The sequence below is a fragment of the Monodelphis domestica genome, chromosome 5, assembly GCF_027887165.1.
Source record: "Monodelphis domestica isolate mMonDom1 chromosome 5, mMonDom1.pri, whole genome shotgun sequence".
In the NCBI taxonomy this organism is placed as follows: domain Eukaryota; kingdom Metazoa; phylum Chordata; class Mammalia; order Didelphimorphia; family Didelphidae; genus Monodelphis; species Monodelphis domestica.
Window position 1 is genome coordinate 112,227,729 of NC_077231.1, and position 19,494 is coordinate 112,247,222.

The 19,494-nt window shown below is 45.2% G+C and overlaps 2 protein-coding genes across 3 annotated transcripts in view; one reads left to right on the forward strand and one right to left on the reverse strand.

Moving 5' to 3' along the window:
* Window positions 1-367: 367 nt before the first annotated feature.
* Window positions 368-3,355, forward strand: NINJ2 (ninjurin 2). The gene is made up of 3 exons (XM_016425969.2): window positions 368-886; window positions 2,375-2,553; window positions 2,980-3,355. The coding sequence occupies exons 1-2, from the start codon at window positions 733-735 to the stop codon at window positions 2,533-2,535; spliced, it is 315 nt and encodes a 104-aa protein (XP_016281455.1). The 5' UTR covers window positions 368-732; the 3' UTR covers window positions 2,536-2,553; window positions 2,980-3,355.
* Window positions 3,356-5,334: 1,979 nt separating this feature from the next.
* B4GALNT3 (beta-1,4-N-acetyl-galactosaminyltransferase 3) overlaps window positions 5,335-19,494 on the reverse strand; it is a 144,161-nt gene continuing 130,001 nt past the window's right edge. For both annotated transcript variants that reach the window (XM_007503794.3, XM_001373124.4), the window contains 8 exons: window positions 19,229-19,308; window positions 17,741-18,527; window positions 15,598-15,914; window positions 14,606-14,759; window positions 14,265-14,337; window positions 13,557-13,710; window positions 10,661-10,787; window positions 5,335-7,434 (listed from right to left, as the gene is read on the reverse strand). In XM_007503794.3, coding sequence (XP_007503856.1) covers window positions 7,326-7,434; window positions 10,661-10,787; window positions 13,557-13,710; window positions 14,265-14,337; window positions 14,606-14,759; window positions 15,598-15,914; window positions 17,741-18,527; window positions 19,229-19,308 — 1,801 coding nt within the window. In that variant the 3' untranslated portion in view covers window positions 5,335-7,325. The remainder of the gene's footprint in view (window positions 7,435-10,660; window positions 10,788-13,556; window positions 13,711-14,264; window positions 14,338-14,605; window positions 14,760-15,597; window positions 15,915-17,740; window positions 18,528-19,228; window positions 19,309-19,494) is intronic.

Sequence of the window (19,494 nt, forward strand, 5' to 3'; positions counted from 1 at the left end):
ATAAGTTTTACCCATTGTTCTCCAGTTCTGTCCTCCGTGGCTAAACAAAATAAATCTAATCCCTCTTCTGCAGAAGAGCTCTTTAAATATTTGAAGCCAGCTCTCATGTCTTTTTCTCCCCACATATCTCTTCTGTAGACTAAACATTCCCAATTCCTTCATTGATCCTCTGTTCTGAGCATGTCCTTGCTTCCTTCCCACCCACCTCCCCAACACTCCCTGAACTCTGGGGAAAGGGTCTCAGGAATAAAAGGACATAGAAGGGATAGAAACCTGGACAGCTGAGGCCAAGCTAGGATGCCCTAAGTGGAGTGTGTGTGTGTGTGTGTGTGTGTGTGTGTGTGTGTGTGTGTGTGTGTGTGTGTGTGTAGAAAGAGCATGCTCTAAATTCTCTAAGGAGTCAGCCTCCTAGTGTTAGAATTCATTAACATTAAATTGGGAAGTGACCCCACAAAGCATATACTTCAAACTCTTCAGTTACAAATGAGAAAACTGAGGTGCAAAGAGATGGTGATATAATCCTCCTGGGATCACAGAGAAAAGTCGCTGCAGAGTCCAGATTAGAACCCAGGTCTCCTGACCCCCAATCCAAGACTCTTTCTACTGTACTGAATATTGGGACTTCATGGTTGACTTTGCTTCTTTCTCCTGTAGCCCAGGAATCCCAGCCCCAGGAGGGACCTGCCTATCAACTTTAACCATTATACCACAAAGAAGAGTGTTTCAGAGAGCATGCTGGATGTGGCCCTCTTCATGTCCAATGCCACTCGCCTGAAGGCTGTCCTGGAACGGGGACCACTCTCTCCCTACTACACAATCCTTGTCACCCTCCTCAGCATCTCTCTCCTCTTGCAGGTGGTCATCGGGATACTCCTCATCATAACTGGTAAGGCCAAGGATGCTGAAGAGTTGCTCTTTGTTTCCCCTTGTATCTCCAGGTAACTTGAACACATCTAACAATGAGGAACATACTACCTCCGAAGACATCCAATTCCACTTTGGGTTAGTCTAATAGGCCAATTTTCTCTGATGCTGAACCTAAACATGTTTCCCTAAAACTTCCACTCCCTGTACCTTATTCCTGGCTTGGGAGCCAAATAGAACAAATCTCTCTTCTGCCTTCCAGCTTTCTCAGATTTTTTCCCCCCTGGAATTGATTTTTCCTAGCTTGTTTTCAGTTTGAAGTCCTTCAATTTTTTAAAAATCCTTTCCTTCCATCTCAGAATCAATATTATGTATTGGTTCCAAGGCAGAAAAGTGGTGAGGTCTAAGCAACAGAGATTAAGTGACTTACCTAGGGTCATACAGCTAGGAAGTATCTTAGGCAAAATTTGAACCCAGGTCCTCCCATTTCCAGGCTTGCCTCTCTATCTACTGAACTCCCTGGTTCTCCTCCAACCTTTTAGTTTTTAAAGGAACATTTTATTTTTCCTGACTGGGGAGATGAGTGAAGGGGAGGCTGGCTTTCTCTTCTCTTGGCAAAATGGAGATTGACCTGCCTCCAGTATAGCTCGAAAACTTTGCAATGTCAGAAAGATATTGTTTACTCTTAGCATGAATTCCCCTTGTCCCCCCATGCATCCATCTAACATTCAGTCTTCTGTTGAGTTCTTTTATTAGTTCTTGACTTCAATTGGTGGTGGGTAATTCTGGTGTCAAGGTTTTATTATGATCCAGTAAGATAATGTGTTGAGGGTAGTACAGTGGATAAAGTACCAGACCTGCAGCCAGGAGGACTTTGGTTCAAGTCCAGCCATAGATACTTCTTAGCTGTGTGACCCTAGGCAAGTCACTTAACCCTCATTGCCTATCCCTTGCCACTCATCTGTCTTAGAATTGATACCAAGAGGGGAGGCTAGGTGGCTCAGTGGATAGAGAGCCAGACCTAGAGATGGGAGATCCTGGCTTCAAATTCAGGCTGACATTTCCTAGCTGTGTGACCCTGGACAAGTCTAGCCTTTATCATTCTTTTGCCTTCAAACCAATATACAGTACTGATTCTAAAATGGAAGATAAGGGATAAAAAGAGAAAGCTATGTGTTAAGTACTTTGCAAACCTTGAAGCTCAACTTGTCATCAGTGATGATACTAATGATGTCAAATGTGTGAAATCCCTTTATAAACTGCAAAGCCCTATGCAAATGTAAAGTATTATTATTGCTCCTAGTATATTGTTTCATGGAAGCCCCATATACTGGACTGGGGGAAAAAGAAAGGGGAGGGAGGAGAAATTCCAGCCCTCTGATTCCCTTCGCCTACTCTAGGCAACTCACCCCCTCTGTGGTTGCAGCTTCTGAGATTTTAAGAGATGTGCCCACCTTTGGCTCCAGCACCTCCACCCACTCCTCACCCCAACTTTTCCAATCTTCTACAGCTCGGATGAATTTGAATGAGGTGTCAAAGCAACAGCGGCTGAACCAGCTCAACAACACCACCATGGCCATGGTCTTCATAACTGTCATTATCAATATTTTCATCACAGCTTTTGGGGTGCAGAAGATGGGGCAATCCTGGCCCACACCCAAGCCCTACTGAATCCAGCCTGAGGCTCAGGTGAGGAGAAAGTATGGAAGGACACTGTTCAGGCCCACACGTGGTCTATTCCCTAGTCCTCCTCAGCCTCTGGGAAGGGTGGGAGTCTGGCAGAACAAGAGAGGACTGACCTAAACACCAAGGGGTGAGGCTTGGGAGAGAGCCTAGATAAGGAGATGGGGAGGGTTAGGCCAGATTGTAAAGGGGAGCCACAACAGAGGGCCAAGTGGAGGGTTTGGGGGCAGATCCTTAGGCAACTTTCAGGAATTATGTATGCCAGAAATTTCCCTCCTTTGCCTTCTCTTAGACTAGCTCTTTGGTGATCAGGGTGAGACACTTGCTCTCCTAGTTTTTCTACTGGTTGAGAGTGGTCAGCTGGCTCCTGAGGTGAAGGCAATAATGGCAGTATGATTTTCCCTGCCACCTCTCTCTTTGCTTCCTCTACAGCTGAGGGCCCTGGAGCTCTTTGGGCTTCCCTTTGACTTCTGCCAGCCTTGAGGACCTCTGCCCAGCTCAGCATGCCTTCCCACCAGTACCTGGGAAAGCTCCCAACATGGTAGTGTTAGTCCCAAACAAACTCAAATCCTATTTGGTTCTATTGATCAGTGAATTCTATATTGGTGGTTGTAGATGTCCTAATGCCCCGCCAATGTCCACCTTTCTGGTACTATTTCTCCAAACCCAAGACTCTGACACAAAGTACATAACTCTGGGCTAATTGTTTCCAGGTCAGCTCATTTCCCTTTCCCTATTCTAGATCCATTTCCCTCCTTCTACAGAGAAAAGAGCAATCTTTAAATAAATAATAATGTGATCTGCTAAACCAATATGTGTCATTCTTTACACTTTTCAGTTTATAGGCTCATAGATTTAGAACTGGAAGGGCCCTCAGAGGCCATCTAGTCCAACTCTCCTCTACCCATTTTAGAGATGAAGACACTGAGGACCAGTGGGGCCTTAAGTCTCTGGCCCAAGGTCCCAACACATACAGAAGCAGAATCTGACCCCTTACCTTCCAGTTCCCCAGCTCTTTCCACCAAACTACACTACTAGTTGAGTATTCCCACCCAAGAGGGCAGTCTTAGGTCTCCTCAATTGTATCACCCAACTCTAGAAGGGAATATCCCTAGAACTTTAAGACAGAGGGGACTTCTCAAATCACTCCTTTTCCTTTGAATTCCACTGTGTGAGAATTTTTTTGTTATAAACTGTATTAATTCCTGTCAGGGTCCTGGATTAGAGGGGCTCCATTCAGTCTATTGACCTTTGCATTTTCTTTGTTCTTAGGAATGTTTCCCTCCCACCTAAAACCTGGTTAATTGATAAAGGATCTTCCAGCCTACATGATCCATTACCTTTTGGGGTATGGAGGGCTTGATAGTTCGATGGAGAAACCCTTCATTAACTGTTCACCAATCAAAGATGTTTTGGGGGAGGTGCTGAATAATGAGCTCCCAAACTGGATTAATAACTCTGCCTAAAGGACTTTTGGGGTCTTTAGTCTTGGAGAGGGCCACTGACCTACCAATTTATTGGTTATATGCTAGCCTAATCATTAAGTTGATATTCTCAAAAAAAAAACCCAGTCCTGAATATTTTTATCAGTACAAATGTCAAATAGCTTCTCCTTCCCTGATTGGGCAGCCTTCCACTAGTGGGCTGCCATATTGATTTCAGGCATTGTCAATTTTTGATTATTCATGGGTACATTATCCATTTTGTGGATTACCATAGCAAAATTTTCATCAAAGTTTGGCTTTTTCCCCAGTAGCACATCATTTTTCTCTCCCAATTTCTCACACAACTGCCAAGATAAACTGAGAATACCAACTGATTTTAACGTTAGCCAAACTTGTAAATTGTGAGAGTTGGAAAGTTCCATAGAGGTCATCAAAACCAATCACCCCATTTTACAAATTAAGGACCTCGAGTCCAGAGAGGCTGTGACTTGTTCACACTCATGAAACTACAGATTCAACTTGAACTCGGTTCTTTTCACGGATTTTGCTTGCTTGAAACCTAAGGTATCTCCAATCCAGGTAGAACTCATCTGCTGCTTTCTTGGTAATCCTAGCCTTTGCTCCTTTCGATCAATGGAAATCATCAAGGTTTGACCAAATACGATCATTCTGAAATATCTGAAATAAGCAGGTCAGCGGGTCATTGCTCTCTCCAAACCAGTTTGGTCCCATGTATAGAGCTTCTAGCCTGAAGCTTTCAAGCAAAAGGTTCAGCATTCCTCTGTTTAGGTAATAATAATGATCTCACATTTACATAGCACTTTCAGGCCTGAAAGGTGATTTTATAGCATTATAGATTGAGTTTAAAGGTCATCTAGTCCAACCCTCTCATTGTACAAATGAGGAAACAGAACCTCTGAGAAGTTGACTAACCTAACACAAGTAATAAGTGCCAGGGTCTGGAACAGAACTTACTAGCCATGCACCATAGTTATTCATCCCATTTCGCAGATTGGAAAATTGAGACTCAGAAAGGTTAAGTGTAGCTTGCCCGTGGTCTGGGGAAGGCCACTGGACTATAAGCTTACTGATTTTCGCCCTACACAGTCCTGTTAGCTTGTAAGCTCACTGAGGGCAGGAAGCATTTCATCTCCCTTTATAAGCCCACAACAGCACCTCACGTAGCGGATGCCTGATACACCCCTAAGGGCAGCACTGGCATCCTTGACCTAGATGGCCGTTGGTAGATGTGAGACACGAATGACAGCCATGAGGGAGAGCCCAGGAGTTCCCTCATCCCCAACCCTCCCTGCAATGACAGATAACAAGAAAACATAAAGACTGGCTTTTTCTAAGAAGATGCTGTATTTAACCCTTTCTCTCCCCCAACCCACTCTTTCTCTTACAGAACAGAGACCTACAGGGCCTCTCCTTCTTAAGGCAGATGGTACAGAGGTAACAGTACAGAAGTCAAACATGAGGCACTGAGGTTCAAGGGCCAGGGAAGGAAATCGGGGTGTGGGAGACAGGGAGGTTGGGGTGGGCGCTCTGGTAATCTGAAGGAGACAAACCAGAAAGGTGATTTCCAATTTACCTTTTCCAGTCAAAGCCCATTTCAGATCTTCCAAAGAAGTTCCTGCAGAGGAGAGCTACTCCAAAAGAAAATGGGCCTCTCGCATGGACACCCCAGCTCTTCTGCCCCCTCCCCTTGCCAGCCAGACTCCTTTCCCCACTCTTCTCTGTCCCTGGCTCGGTGTAGATGGCAGCAGGTTTGACTAGAGATAGAGTTCAGCTCTAGGCTGAGGGCTTGGATTCTGATTCACTTTCCCCAAACCCCCTCCCCAATAATCAGGGGGCTTCCTTCTTTTTTTTTTTCACATACCCAGACAGACACTGGAGTGCTGAGACTCAGTATCGAATGCACCATTGGTGAATGCAGCAGCAGGAGAATCCCCAGGCACAAAGGCAGCCCGGGGACTAGTGCAAGATTCATATGTAATGATCAAGGAGGGGAACAGCAGGCAGAGGTAGCAGCCTGGGGAAAGGGTCGAGGGGCTACGTTCCTGATGATGCCCTCCTTTGTTCTCTTCTCCTTACTCCAGGGGAAGAGCTTCTTTACTTCTTGCTCTTCCGACCCCGAGTCCCAACTAATTCAGTGATCCGGTCCTTTTCCAGGTGCCTACTTAGAAATATTTTAAAATAAAGGGTGGGAAGAACAAACAGTACCCGAGCCCATCCCTGTTCTTAGACACAGACCAGAAGCCCCCTCTTCTGCTGCCCTCCCTTGTCTGTTCTCTCCACTAGCCTTCTGAGAGAGTGTAGCTGAATGGACTCCACTCTGCTCTGCAGAAAATCCTCTACAAAGCCAGCGCTGAAGGGGGGAAGTTGGAACGGGTTTGGGAAGCCTTAACAAGCTTCTCACCAGACCTTCTCCTCAGGGTTTCCATATTGGTCACTGAACCCGAAGGAGTGGCGGGATGGAGATTTCAGCCCTGTGCTCTGGCCAGCCTGAACTGAGCTTCTCCAGCTGGATAGGGTAATGCCCTGTTGCCGATGGCCAAGTCAGGTGCTTGGAAGCACTTGCTTGACGGAAAGAATGAGGGACGGGGATATGGGTTGAGGGGGTAGAGGGGGAGGGGGGAGGGTTTCCATCTTGAGAAGACTTGATTCTTGTTGTGTGTTCAACAAGGTTTCAACCTTTTAGACCACAAGTCCGCTTCTGGGAAAGGGATGAAGAGAAACAACATGGCATAGCAGAGGGTCAGAGATCCACGACTGAGAATATCCCCTAAATATACAACCTCATCCCCCTGGGAAGTTGTTTTCCCTCCTCTGATTGAGAAATCAAGGCTTCTTGCAGTCTGTGTTGGATGAGAGTGGATGGTGGAAAGAGTCAATACCATCTCCGACCTCTCTGCCACCAACCAATAAAATATTTTTTTAAAAGTGAAAGTCTCCATTTCACAGTCTGTGCTCCCTACAAAGGGTAGGCTGATAGTAGAAGGCAGCAGATGGCTCCTTTCCTTTTCCTCAAAAGGCTTTCCATCTTTGCCACCCTGTTCTGGACTCCATCACCCTCCAAGGCTTTTCCTCTCAGAAATCCTTCCTGTTGGGTGCCCAAAAGGCGCAAAGGAGGAGGAAATGACAACACTGCCACTCCCTTTGGATTCCACACCCAGGTTCACAGGTGAGGAGATGTCTTAATAGAGTTAGGTAGGGTGGGAGGGGGTGCTGGCCCACTCCTCCTATTCCTCCCATTGGTGGGCGGGAGTGGAAGCAGCTGCAGATCAGGAGGCAGGAATCGGTCAGTTCTGGTTGGACACCCTTCTGAGATCATGGCATGTTCATCTGGCGACGGTTCCACATGCCCCGCTTGGAGTGGTACCGATGGAAGAAATTCCTAAGGGAAAGGCGTTCCACTTCTAGGCCAGCCTGTAAAATCCTGAGGAATAAAGAGACAGGGGAAGTCAACATAAATCACAAGGAGATATGGGGAAGATCTTAGGAAACTGTTGTAAAGGGTTAGCTTTGCAAAAAGCAAGAAAGTAAAGAGATCCCACAGGGCAGTTACAGGGCCAACATTCCAAAGCTCTCAGGAGGGCTGACTCTGGATGAGAGAGAGAAGCTGCTTTGGCTCTAGCTGTCAGGATACCCAGAGGGTAGCTGTTTGGTATTTCTGGGGTGGACCCAGAAAAGCCATTGGTTCCCTCTCTTTGGCTGTCCTGATATTCTGCCTGGATTTACTGCTGCTGATACAGAGAAGTGGATTCTACTGTTGCTGGTGACATCTTACTGGGATTTGCTGTTTGGATCAAAGAAAGGACTCTGTGTTGTGAGATTTCTTTGGGCCCCTTTGTCCTTCCTTAACTTGAATTAATTAGTAATTAATTAGTAAATAATAATTAATTATAGAGAGTATAGGATTTTAATATCTGGGGTGTGTTAGAAGTAAGTTATTCCCTGATTCCCTTCCATTCAATTCTTCCTTTAGGTAAATAAACTTTTATTTTCTATTTATAGCTAGTTTGAACCCTTCTTTAACCCACCCTATAACAACACAGGAATATATTCCCATTCACAATGAGGTCTCTCCCTTATATTTAGACCTTCCTCTGGTGGCCTGCACACACTAGGGAAGCAACCATGGGCAAAGAGTTCTCTGGCTTATCTTCCAGAGGGCAATGGGACAAACAGAGGATGCTAGGCTCACTGGAGATAGTTGGAAAGTTTAGGGAACTCTTTCACCCTCACTGGCCTTTTATAAACCTTCCCTCTGTCCTTGGTTCATCCTAACCAATCTTGCCCACTTGACACCTTCTTGAGTCTGTATGTACCTAAAATACAGTTCTGAATATAATGGAGATACAGAAAATTGGCATCGAAGCCAGGAAGATGATGGTTAATTCTTGCCTCTCACACATACTAGCTACTTGACACCAGGCAAATCACTTACCTTCTCAGGATTCTAGGCAATTCTTGAAAATTCTAGGTTATATAAAAGATACTAACCTATTTTTTTTCCCTAACCTGTTCTAGTAAAGGAAGTTTCCTTATTTGGAAACTCCTTTGTCAATGAAATCACAGGACTCTCTATGAAAGATGCATGTGTGTTGTGTGTCATTCAGTTGTTTTCAGTCATGTCTGACTCTTCATGAAGGTTTTCTTGGCAAAGATACTGGAGTGGTTTGCCATTTCCTTCTCCAGCTCATTTTACAGATGAGGAAACCAAGGCAAACAGGATTAAATGACTTGCCCAGGGCCACATGGCTAGTAAGTAGCTGAGGTCAGATTTGAACTCAGGTCTTCCTGACTCCAAACCCAGTGCCCTATCCACTTAGCTAGCTTATCCTATCTTATCCTAGTTGCCTCCACAGCTTGTCTGTACAAAGCTGTTTGCATATTGCACCCTTGTCAAGAGCAGGTACTATCTTTTCCCTCTCTTGATAGCCCCAGAACTTAGCATGGTACATTTTAGGCAATTAGTAAATGTTCATTGACTCTCATTAACCCAGCTAGTAAGCCTTTTACTTCTCCCTAATTGACTTTCTGTTCTAGTTCCCACTGAGAATGTTATGCACCAAGTCTTCTCTCCCCAAGCCTCCTATATCTCCATTCTCTCAGCTGAGGACTTTGCCTCACACTCAACCGAGAAAATGGAAACCATTCGCCATGAGATTGCTCTTATCCCTAACTTCCTTAATCCTTCCCTTATTCTCTCCCCCTTTACTTCAGTCTCTGATGAAGAGGTGACTGACTCTATCCCCTCAACCACCATCCTATATTTCCTCCATTTCTCAATTGAAATCCAGAACAAATTTGCCTCCACTTGTCTCTCTCTCTCTCTCTCTCTCTCTCTCTCTCTCTCTCTCTCTCTCTCTCTCTCTCTCTCTCTCTCTCTCTCTCTCTCTCTCTCTCTCTCTCTCTCTCTCTCTCTCTCTCTCTCTCTCTCTCTCTCTCTCTCTCTCTCTCTCCCCCCCTTACCTTCCATCTTGGAGTCAATACTGTGTCTCTCTCTCTCTCTCTCTCTCTCTCTCTCTCTCTCTCTCTCTCTCTCTCTCTCTCTCTCTCTCTCTCTCCCCCCCCCCCCCTTACCTTCCATCTTGGAGTCAATACTGTGTATTGGCTCCAAGGTAGAAAAGTGGTAAGGGCTAGGCAATGGGGGTCAAGTGAATTGCCCAGGGTCACACAGCTGGGAAGAGTCTGGGGCCAGATTTTAACCCAGGACTTTCCGTCTCTAGTTGCAATGCCCCCTACCCCATTACCTTTATTAATCTCCCTTCCAATTTCTTTATTTCTGTTTAGGATACTACCATTCTTCTAGTTACCCCAGTTCTCAGCTTCTGCTCCTTACTCTTTCTCATAGATTCAATCAGTTATCAAATCTTACCTGTTTCTACCATCATATTACAGTATCTCCTGCAACCTTCTCTTTACTCATATGGTTCCCCACCCCAATTCAAGCCCTCGTCACCTCTCCCTAGGACTCTGGAAACAGCCTCAAGTTTCCCTCCTCTGAAGTCATCCCATACATGGGAGCTCACGTAATTTCTGATGGGCAGACCTGGCCGGATCGCTCTGCTATTATAGAAGCCCCGGCGGACCTCTGTTTTCTCCCAGATCCAATGTACTCTCCACATTTAAAGCCCTGCAAAGCTCAACTTACCTTCCCAACTGTATTCTAGTTCTCCCCTGGTTGCATTCTTTGGGGTCAGTCAAACTGGTCGCATCTCATCGTTAAGGCACCTTTGCAAGGGCTGACCTCAACACACCCAGAATGGCTCCCCCTCACCCCCATTTCTTAGCATCTCTTATTTCCTTCAAAGCTGCATCCCCACCACCATTTTTTTTTACTCATACTTGTTCTGTACATAATATACAAACTGTCTTTCTCAAAAGAACGCAAGTTCCTTTAGGGCAGGGGCTAGTTTGTTCTCGGTTTTATATTTGGGTGCCCAGTAAATCCTTGTTGGTTAACTGAGCAACTGATAACAAACTCCCAATACATTCGGACCAACACTGACAATGACTGATGCCCTAAGGACTTGGACTCCAATGGGATAGTTTCTTCTGAGTTTGTGTCTCTTAGCCCTTCCTTTCTGGGGATAGATCTCCATCAGTGGCTTCTTGTGTCCTTTCCAAGGTTCCTACCCACCTCTCAAATCACTTACCTGTCCAGGAGTTCCCAGTCCTCTCCGCCCCAGCGGTCTCTGAATTCCTTGGTGTTCATGCCTCCAATTTTGTCCAGGTCTGACTTGTAGATGCCCAGCAGGCCAAATCCATTCACCTCCCAGTAGCCTGAAAGCAAACAAGGAGATAAGGGTGATATCCAGCAATTTAAACCAAGAGGACTTCCCTTGGAGTGGTGAAGGAGAGGTCTTCCCACCTACAGTTTCAAAAAGTGAGGGGGGAGCTTCAGGCTCTTGAAGGAATGGGGGTGTAGCAGTCCTGCTCTGAGGCCACTTTGGCCAGGCTTTTCTTTTATTCCTTTTCTCTAGAAGTTATCCTACCATCTGAGGACCGCCTCTCAGCTCGCACCAAGGGGTGTAGAAGAGGGAAAGACCAGAAGCAATGGAAAGACTAAATTTGAAAGACTATCTCAAGAGAAGAGGAGATGGATGGAACCCAGATGCTATCGGGGGATGGTCGGGAACTTTCCAGTCAAACTCAAAAAGGCAGCAGTTGAGAAGCCAAAGGTTCTTTTTCTCAATGATCTGAAGGGAGAGGGAATGACCCTTTGTGGTAAAGGTTATACACATCTTTTCATCCTTTTTGCCTGAGCAACAAAAGATCTTATCTTTCAATTGAAGACATCTTTAGGATAAAGACTTTTTCCCTTAGGGGAAACCCAGAGCTTATTCTAAAGAAGACTCCCTGGTTCAAACCTCTAAGATCTGTATAGGGAAATAGCTACAGATTTCCTCTTTCCCTGTCCTCATTACTCTTCAACCCTTTTTACCTAAATAAATAGATCAAAAAATCAATAAAAAATTGATTTTTACTAGAGACTCAATCAGATTCAATATATTAGGAGGGGAATTTCAAAGAACATCATTTAAAGAAGAAAGGCTGAGGGGAATTTTACCTACCCTTTCAGTCCAGTCAGACCTGACTCCATCATTAACAGCACTACTTGGGGAAGGGAAGGAAGGAAGTAGTGCTACCTTATATTTATTCCCCAAGTATCTGGCAACTTTGGTTCCATCTCAATTTCCTCACTAATACAGGGGTCAGGAAAAATGAAAGGTCTTTCCTCTTGCCTCCGACTGATTGACAATCAAGGATGACTCGAGGGAAACATTCCAAGTGTGTCTCCAAGACCAGGATCATTAGGAGTCAGATCTAAGAGGGAGAAATGACCACAATTGACTTAGCAACTTCTGGTCAGACTAGAGAAGGCTCTTTCTGGAGTACCAGTAGCAGCTGATGTGGTGGCCTTCTGGAGAAGACAAGAAGGAAGGAGGAAGGACAGCTAGACAATACTTAGCATAGAAAAAACTTGAGATTTTCGTGTAGTAAAAGGCCAACAACAGCACAGAGCAGCTGAAACAAGCTATTTCAGTATTAAGTTCCATCACTAAAAGTACAAAGTCAGTTCTCCTAGAGAAGGAACTACAAGGTATGATAGAAGAAACTGGGCTTACTTAGTATGGAAAAGAGAAGATTTAGGGAAAATAAGTCCTTTAAAAAAAATCTGAAGAACTAACGTGAAAAAAGATGGGTCTGGTTTTGCTTATCATAATGATAATAATAGTAACAGCTATCATTTATGTGGCACCTTAAGGTTCAGAAACACTTTGTAAATATCATCACATTCTATTACCACAATCCTAGGAAGTAGGTGCTGTTATTAATTGTATTTAACAGATAATGAAATCAAGGCAGATAGTGGTTAAGTGACTTGCCCAGAGTCACACAGCCAGTAAATGCCTGAGGCAGGATTTGAATTCAGGTCCAGTGTTCTATCCATTAGGCTACTATGAAGACAGAACTAGGAGTTGTATGTGGAAGCGGAAGAGAAAGATTTTAGATAAGGAAATACTTTTTAACAGAACCTTGCAAAAATGAAAGGTGATGAGTTCTCTGTCATGGGGAGTTTTCAAGTATGAGCACTGGTCAGATGTTGTATGTTGTAAAGAAGATTCAGGAGCAAGTTAACCTCTCTGAATGTGGGGTCCCCTCCAAACTGAGATCCTTTGAGTCCAGATTATCTTAACAAAGTTATTTCACTCTATTTAACTGGCCCAGAACTGAGCATTCCATTCCATCTTTTGCCCCGAAGTGTTTGTGTTGGTCCCCTCCACTGACTCTACTTCTCTCTCCTTTGAATTCTTACCTCCTTCAAGGCTCAGATCAGATAGCCTTTCCAGATCCCCCTAACTCTTAGTGTTCTCCCTTCTAATTATCTTCTACTTAATTACCTTTGCAAGCTATCTCTTCCAACATAACGTGAGTCCCTTCAGGGCAAGGATCTTTAGTGTATGGTACAATGCCTTATATATGCTAAGTAGTTATTGAATCAGGGGCAAAAGGTAGCTCAGTAGATAGAGAGCCAGGCCTAGAGACCGGAGGTCCTGGGTTCAAATCTGACCTCTGACACTTCCTATCTGTGTGATCTTGGGCAAGTCACTTAACCCTCATTGCCTAGCCTTTACTGCTCTTCTGCTTGGAATCAAAACTTGGTCTTGATGCTAAGACAGAAGGTAAGAATTTAAGGGGGAAAAATGTTTTTTTGAGTTGAACTGGTTTCTAGGAATTTGCAAACGAGGGGCAAATCTCAAGCTTTCAGAAGTGCACAGGTGGTTAGACTGCTGCATTTTTCCTGGATTCTCTAGTAGGGTAGAACTGGAGCCCAGAGAGTGGCTGGCTAAGAGCTGCGTCTTGCAGTGATTGCCTGGCTCCATTCTTGCTGCTGCTTTCAGCACACACACTAAAGCTTGTTGTTGCACGGGTAGGGGGCCAGGGACCACAGCATCAGTGGAGGGAGTGCAGAGGATGCGAGGATGCTTTGTCCTAGCCTTGGAAAGGGCGATCCAGGGGACCTCTTCCAGCAGGGTCAGTACTTACCTTCCGGCCATTGAGGCGTTGCCCCACACTGCAGCCTCATCACCATGGGAGCAAAAGCCATCTTGCCCTCTACACAGTGCTTCCTAATGACATCAATGACTCCAGGTGGAAAGTGTATATGGAGATCGCACAGGAAGATAATGCTATGTGGGTCCTAGAGACAGAAGGGGGTAGGATAAGGTCAGCCTGCCAGAGGCGATTCTCCTTCCAGGGGAAAAAATGTACACACACACATTGACGCTTAATTTTCATTATTAACATTTTTTCTATCACTTCCCTGAGCCGAGAATCTAGACTAGACAATGAACAAAACAGTAAGAAATCAAGTCCCGATTTCTAGCGTTTGCTGATTTCCTCCTGCTGGAAATGGAACACTCCAAGCTGGCTCTAGCACACTTCTGTCTGCTTCCTCCTCTTTTGTCTGGATCCCTTTGTAATAGAACATCAGGTACTTCTCCAGAGCTGCGGACCCATCAAAACCAGGCAGGCAAATTTAGGATGGGGTCTTCCACCAGAGTTTCCAGGAGCAAATGAACAGCTCCCCTAGAAATGGAGGCTGCCTCTAGGATATCCAATTGCCTCCAGGGGCAGAAGAGGATGCTCCCACCCCCTTTTGCTGATTCAGTTGTGAGCTTTTCATGGCTAAAGGGGCCAGCACCAACTCTACCCTCTTTCCCCAGGGAAGACAACTCTTTTCGACTCCTTCACCTTCACCAGGTCCACGCCAGCCTGAAGCCCAGCGGAGCGCTCAAAGTTCCCAGTCAACTTCAAATACTGGTAGCTGCAGGGAAGAGAGATTAGAGGGCATCCTGAGTCCTCCGAGAGGTTCCATAAAAAAGCTGAGCAGAAATAGGGCGGTAATGGTGGTGGTAGGGAGCCTCGGTCAGGAATAAGGGGCTCTGAGATCTGACTTACGAAAGGGGAAAATGGCCCTAGAGCGAAGGCCAGAATGACTGGGTTTACCCACTGGCTTTACCTCCCACAATTTGGGGTTTTAGGAAAAGGAAGTGTTGAGGGCCCCCCCCATGGCCAATAGGGTACCCTCTCACCTTCGTAGGCGGGATCTCTTGAGGGCTGCCTCTACATCCATGTCCTCACTGCTGTAGTCAGTGATAATGATGTTGAAATAGGGATCACCAGTGACCTGCGACAGCTTCTCCATGTCACTGATGAACTGCTGAACCCATCGTGCCTGGTTCTTCACTGCCAAGGGATGAGGGACAGTTAAAGAAAAAATGGACAGGCACTGATACGTCCCAGAAGCCCCAACCAACCCTCTGCTCCTACCGTGGCTAATACGAACTCTTACAGTGGCATGGAGCCAGAGAGGATCTTTCATCCCTGACTACATTAACTACGTCCTCTTGCTTTGTTCATATCCACTGAACGATGCCTACACTGAGAACTGCTCAGGATAGTGTGTTCTGCTACTTAACAGTCTTAAGATACCAAAGTAGGGAGCAGCTAGGTAGCTCAGTGGATTGAGAGCCAGGCCTAGAGACAGGAGGTCCGAGGTTCAAATCTGGCCTCAGACACTTCCCAGTTGTGTGACCCTGGGCAAGTCACTTCACCCCCATTGCCTAGTCCTTAATACTCTTCTGCCTTGGAACCAATACACTGTATTGATTCCAAGACGGAAGGTAGGGGTTTAAAAAAAAAAAAAGATACCAAAGTAATCCCATCCTCTTATCAAGCCCATTATAATTACATTATGTACTCTAATTCATTATAAAACCCTCCACCTAATTCCATAGTTCCCTATTTCTGTCACTTCATTATTATGGATGCTTTTATTATTGGTAAGATCATAATTAGTTATTATTTTTGATGGGTGCATCAAACTCCACGTCCAACCCATCCATCCAACACGTTACAGCATTCATGGCCTTTTATAGAATGCTCCGGAACTCTATCCCCCTCAACCATTAAAACATGTCTTGCTGTTTATAATAACCTCACTGCAGTGTCTTCTTGGACCCGTTATAATGGGTTGTGATTCCCCACCCCATTATCACAGCCCTCCCTCTGCCAAGTGACTCACCGGGTACAATAAAGTGGACAGGAGCATGGTGGTTCCAGGAGAAGCCAAGGGGCCAGCACAGTTCAGGTTCTTTGGATTGGACATTTAGCAGATGCCGCTGGCGCTGGTGGCCCAAGACCATGCCACGTAAGTTGCGTGCTTCTGGCTCCTTGCCACCACCCACACTAACCCCTCGCCAGTCCCTTGACAGCACATACTCTGAGAGCCGCACTAGCTGACCACCCTTCTCCAGAAGTTCCAGCTCTAAAAGGTAGCGACTGCCTCGAAGTCGGTCCCGACGTTTCTCTATGTTCACAACACGATGTAGCTGGTATCGCCTAAGGGAGGATGGGGGAGAATAGCTTCATCATCTGATGATAGGGTCAGATCTGGGCTTCAAATAATCATTCACATTTCCACAGCACTTTATAAGACTCAGTACTTTGGTCACAACAACCACAGTAGATAAGCCACGTAAGCCTGATTATTCCACTTGACAGATGAGGAAACTGAGGCTCGGGGAGTTTAAGTGACTCCTGTAAGGAAAATTTTAGGGTTGTGACCTAATCTAAATTAATTTTGGTCACCAGGGAATATCCCAAATAAAATACCCAGGTCAGCTGGAAATTTATGTTGATTTTAAATAATATAGAGGAAAGAAATTAAGGAGAAGGGAGAGGGAAAAGGTGTAAGATTTCTCCTGCCTGGCCTGTGCCAGGGGAAGATTAGAGGCTTTCTCTAAGAGGACAGTGTTTGGGAGGTAAAGGAGAAAGTATCAGCCTAAACTCCAAGAGAGCTCAGCTAAGATGCCTGAACCTGAACTAGCTACTCAGCTTCTCCCAGTGTAGTATCAAGGAAAACTCACCACTGAACTGGACAATAGCTGCTGCCACACCAAGATGCCAGAATGCTTAGCACATTGCCAGCCAGAGTCACCTCTCCGGGGAAAGAGCCGGAGAGAGGAAATGATGTGAAATATATAGACGGTTTTACATCACTTTCCTGCATCTCACATGTACCAATGATATCTTGGGCTTGACTTAGGACAGCCCAGGGGTCTGTCAGTTGTTTCTGATTTGTCATTTGCTAGCACATGTCTGTCATAGGCCATCCTCTAAAATACTTAATCCTTAAGTATGGGTGTAGACATTCCTGATTTTGTTAGACTAAGTAGGATGGAGTAATCTAAAGTTCATAATTTCCTGATTTTTGTTAGACTAAGTAGGGTGGAGTAATCTAAAGTTCACACTCCCTCAGGGTCAACCTTCAAACCTTCAAAAAATGAGGATCTTACTTTTATCTGAATTCCAGACTTCTTTTAATGCCAATGTTCTACAATTCCCTGAGCTATGGAATGAGAAAACTCCAGAGTGATAGGTTCTCCTCTAAGTAGCCTTCCCTGATTAAAAAGAAATGTTCTTGTGCAAATTAAAAATGCACAGCACATTAAATAAGTATGTCGTCCATTTTTGTCCAGTCTGGCAGGACCTTAGAGATGATCTAACCCAACCCTTTTATTTCATTATTATTTGTAAGTTTACAAATAAGACCATCATTTGTAAACTGATAAATAAGGTTCAGGAGAGTGAAGTGATCGATGCCCAAATCACATGGCTACTTGGTGACAAAGCTTTGGTTCTTCATTAAAATAATAATAATGATAATAGCTAATATTGATATAGCATTTTGTGTCAGGCACTGTGTTAAGTGCTTTACAATTATGATCTCATTGGAGCCTCACAACAACCATGGAAGGCAGGAGCTATTATTATCCCCATTTTACAAATGAGGAAACAGAAGCAATCAGGGGTTACGTGACTTGCCCAGAGTCACACAGCCAGTAAATATCTGAGGCCAGACTTGAACTTGGATCTTCTTGACTCTTAAAACGGGTGCTCTATTCACTGCACCTCCTGGATGCTCTCAATCAGAATCCACAGATACCCAAACTTAAAAATGAGCTATACCCCTCCAGAAAGCACTCAAAACACCTTAACTTAGAGGGCCTGGAGAATCAATACATTCTACTCCTAGATGCCAAGAGTAATCAGTCATCTGAGGGGTTTTAAACTTCATATCGGATCAGAGAAGAAGATTCAGGTCAAATGTTCACCCTTCCCTCTCCCCATGTTTCCCAGCCCATATAAGAACCCTTTTACCTTACCCCCTCGTCTTCTGATTTAGCTTCTTCAGAAATACATGTGTGACCTCTAAGGCTTCTCTCTCCCGCAACAAAAGGTTCCCTGATGTGTTACAGTTTAAATCAATCCAATCGGTCCTCAGGGTTTGGAAGTCCATATTTCGGGCACTAAAGGTCTGGTTCCAATTCACCGCAGGGTCAAACAGAGGCACATATTCAAATGCATCCCCTAGGTCATCTTCCTCTTCCTCTTCTTCCTCCTCTTCCTCCCCCTCCAATGGCCTCTCCTCATCTTCAGCCGCCACTGCTGCCACCACCTCCTCCCCATCCTGAATTCTCCCACGGGCCTCTGGTTCTGCTCCATCAGCCTTTCTCTGTTCCGCAATGAATGACTGAACCTGATTCAGCCACTGAGATTGGTCCAAGGTCTGCCTTTGGTGGTTTCCTCCTAGCCTAGAGCTTTTGAAGTGGGGGGAAGTCACTGCCAAGGGCTCAATGGAATGTCGACTGGAACGAGATGATCCGTGGAGATGCTTAAGGCTGGCCTCCTGATCATCCCTGTCGTTCTGGAGTGGAGTGTCCCTTGTCCTCACCGGAGAGGAAGCTTTGTAGTTCTTGTTTGGCAAAGCTCCTTCTGAGCTCCTCTGGCGCATGGACAGGAGCTTTCTCCGGCTTCTCAGGTGATAGTCAGTGGCATCCTGACTGGGGGCAGAAGTAGGGTTGCCCTTGTGTTCTATGATCCTAGGGCCCTGGTCAGTGGGAGGGAGGAAGTCTCCATACTGGGACTCATTGTGAAGGTCCTCTTCAAAGCCTACAAGCAGCCATGTACAGATGGTCAGTTTCAAGGAGGAAAAAGTGGAAATACAGGAAGGAATGGAAAACACCGGGAGTGTGCCAAGAAGGTTACCACTGCTATCAACAGTATTGACTCTGGGGCTGCATGGCTTAGGTTGGAAATTAGAGAGGAACAAGGCCTTTTCCTCACTTTAGGCAGCACTGTCCAGCTCAGTGCCCTTTGGCAAGTTAATTGAATGTTAAAGAATCTTTGCATAGCTCTTTCCTCTCATACTCAGTCTAGAGGGTGGAGGAAGGCACAGAATAAAGGGGAAGAGTATCAGAAAGAAAGAAAATCAGAAGAGTATTGAAATCAGGAAACTTGGGTTCAAGTTCTGGTGCCCTTCTTACTACCTGTGTGACCTTGGGGAAATAGCTTCACCCTCTAGGACCTCAGTTTCTTCAACTATAAGAGAAAGGGGTTCGACTGGGTGCAATCTGAGGATACTGTCAGTTTTAACAATCTATTAAACTTGTAGAGTCAATCAATGAGCACTACATACCAGGCAAGACTATCAATAAGGATGCAGACACATAAGCAAAATAGATCCTGCCCTCAAGGAGCTTACAATAAAATCTATAAGATTTTACATTAGGTTCAATGAGAATTCCCCATGGAAGTCAATGGAAACTCAAAAGAGGAAACTGCTATGGACATCTCAGTCTAGAGTTCCTTACCTGGTTGCTCCAGTCTCTCCTTGAACTCTAGACTCTGTTTGTCCAGTTGGTCAATTTTGATGTATTTCTGAAAGCCAAACCTACAGAAAGAGAAAAAGCACATTGGCCCTCTCACTCCCAGCCAGAATGTTACAAGGGAATAAAGGCTGCTCCTTTATTGGAAGCCCAACAAGAGATATGGCAGCTTTGCCACAGAAGTGGGAGATTCATTCAGGCCTGAATGTGCTACACTTTTTGTGTTTTACAATGAGAAAGTATTTCATAAC

Coding starts and splice junctions, on each gene's coding strand:
- NINJ2 (XM_016425969.2), top strand. CDS start 733: ATGCTGGATGTGGCCCTCTTCATGTCCAATGCCACTCGCCTGAAGGCT. Junction 887..2,374: donor GATACTCCTCATCATAACTG/GTAAGGCCAAGG, acceptor AATCTTCTACAG/CTCGGATGAATTTGAATGAG.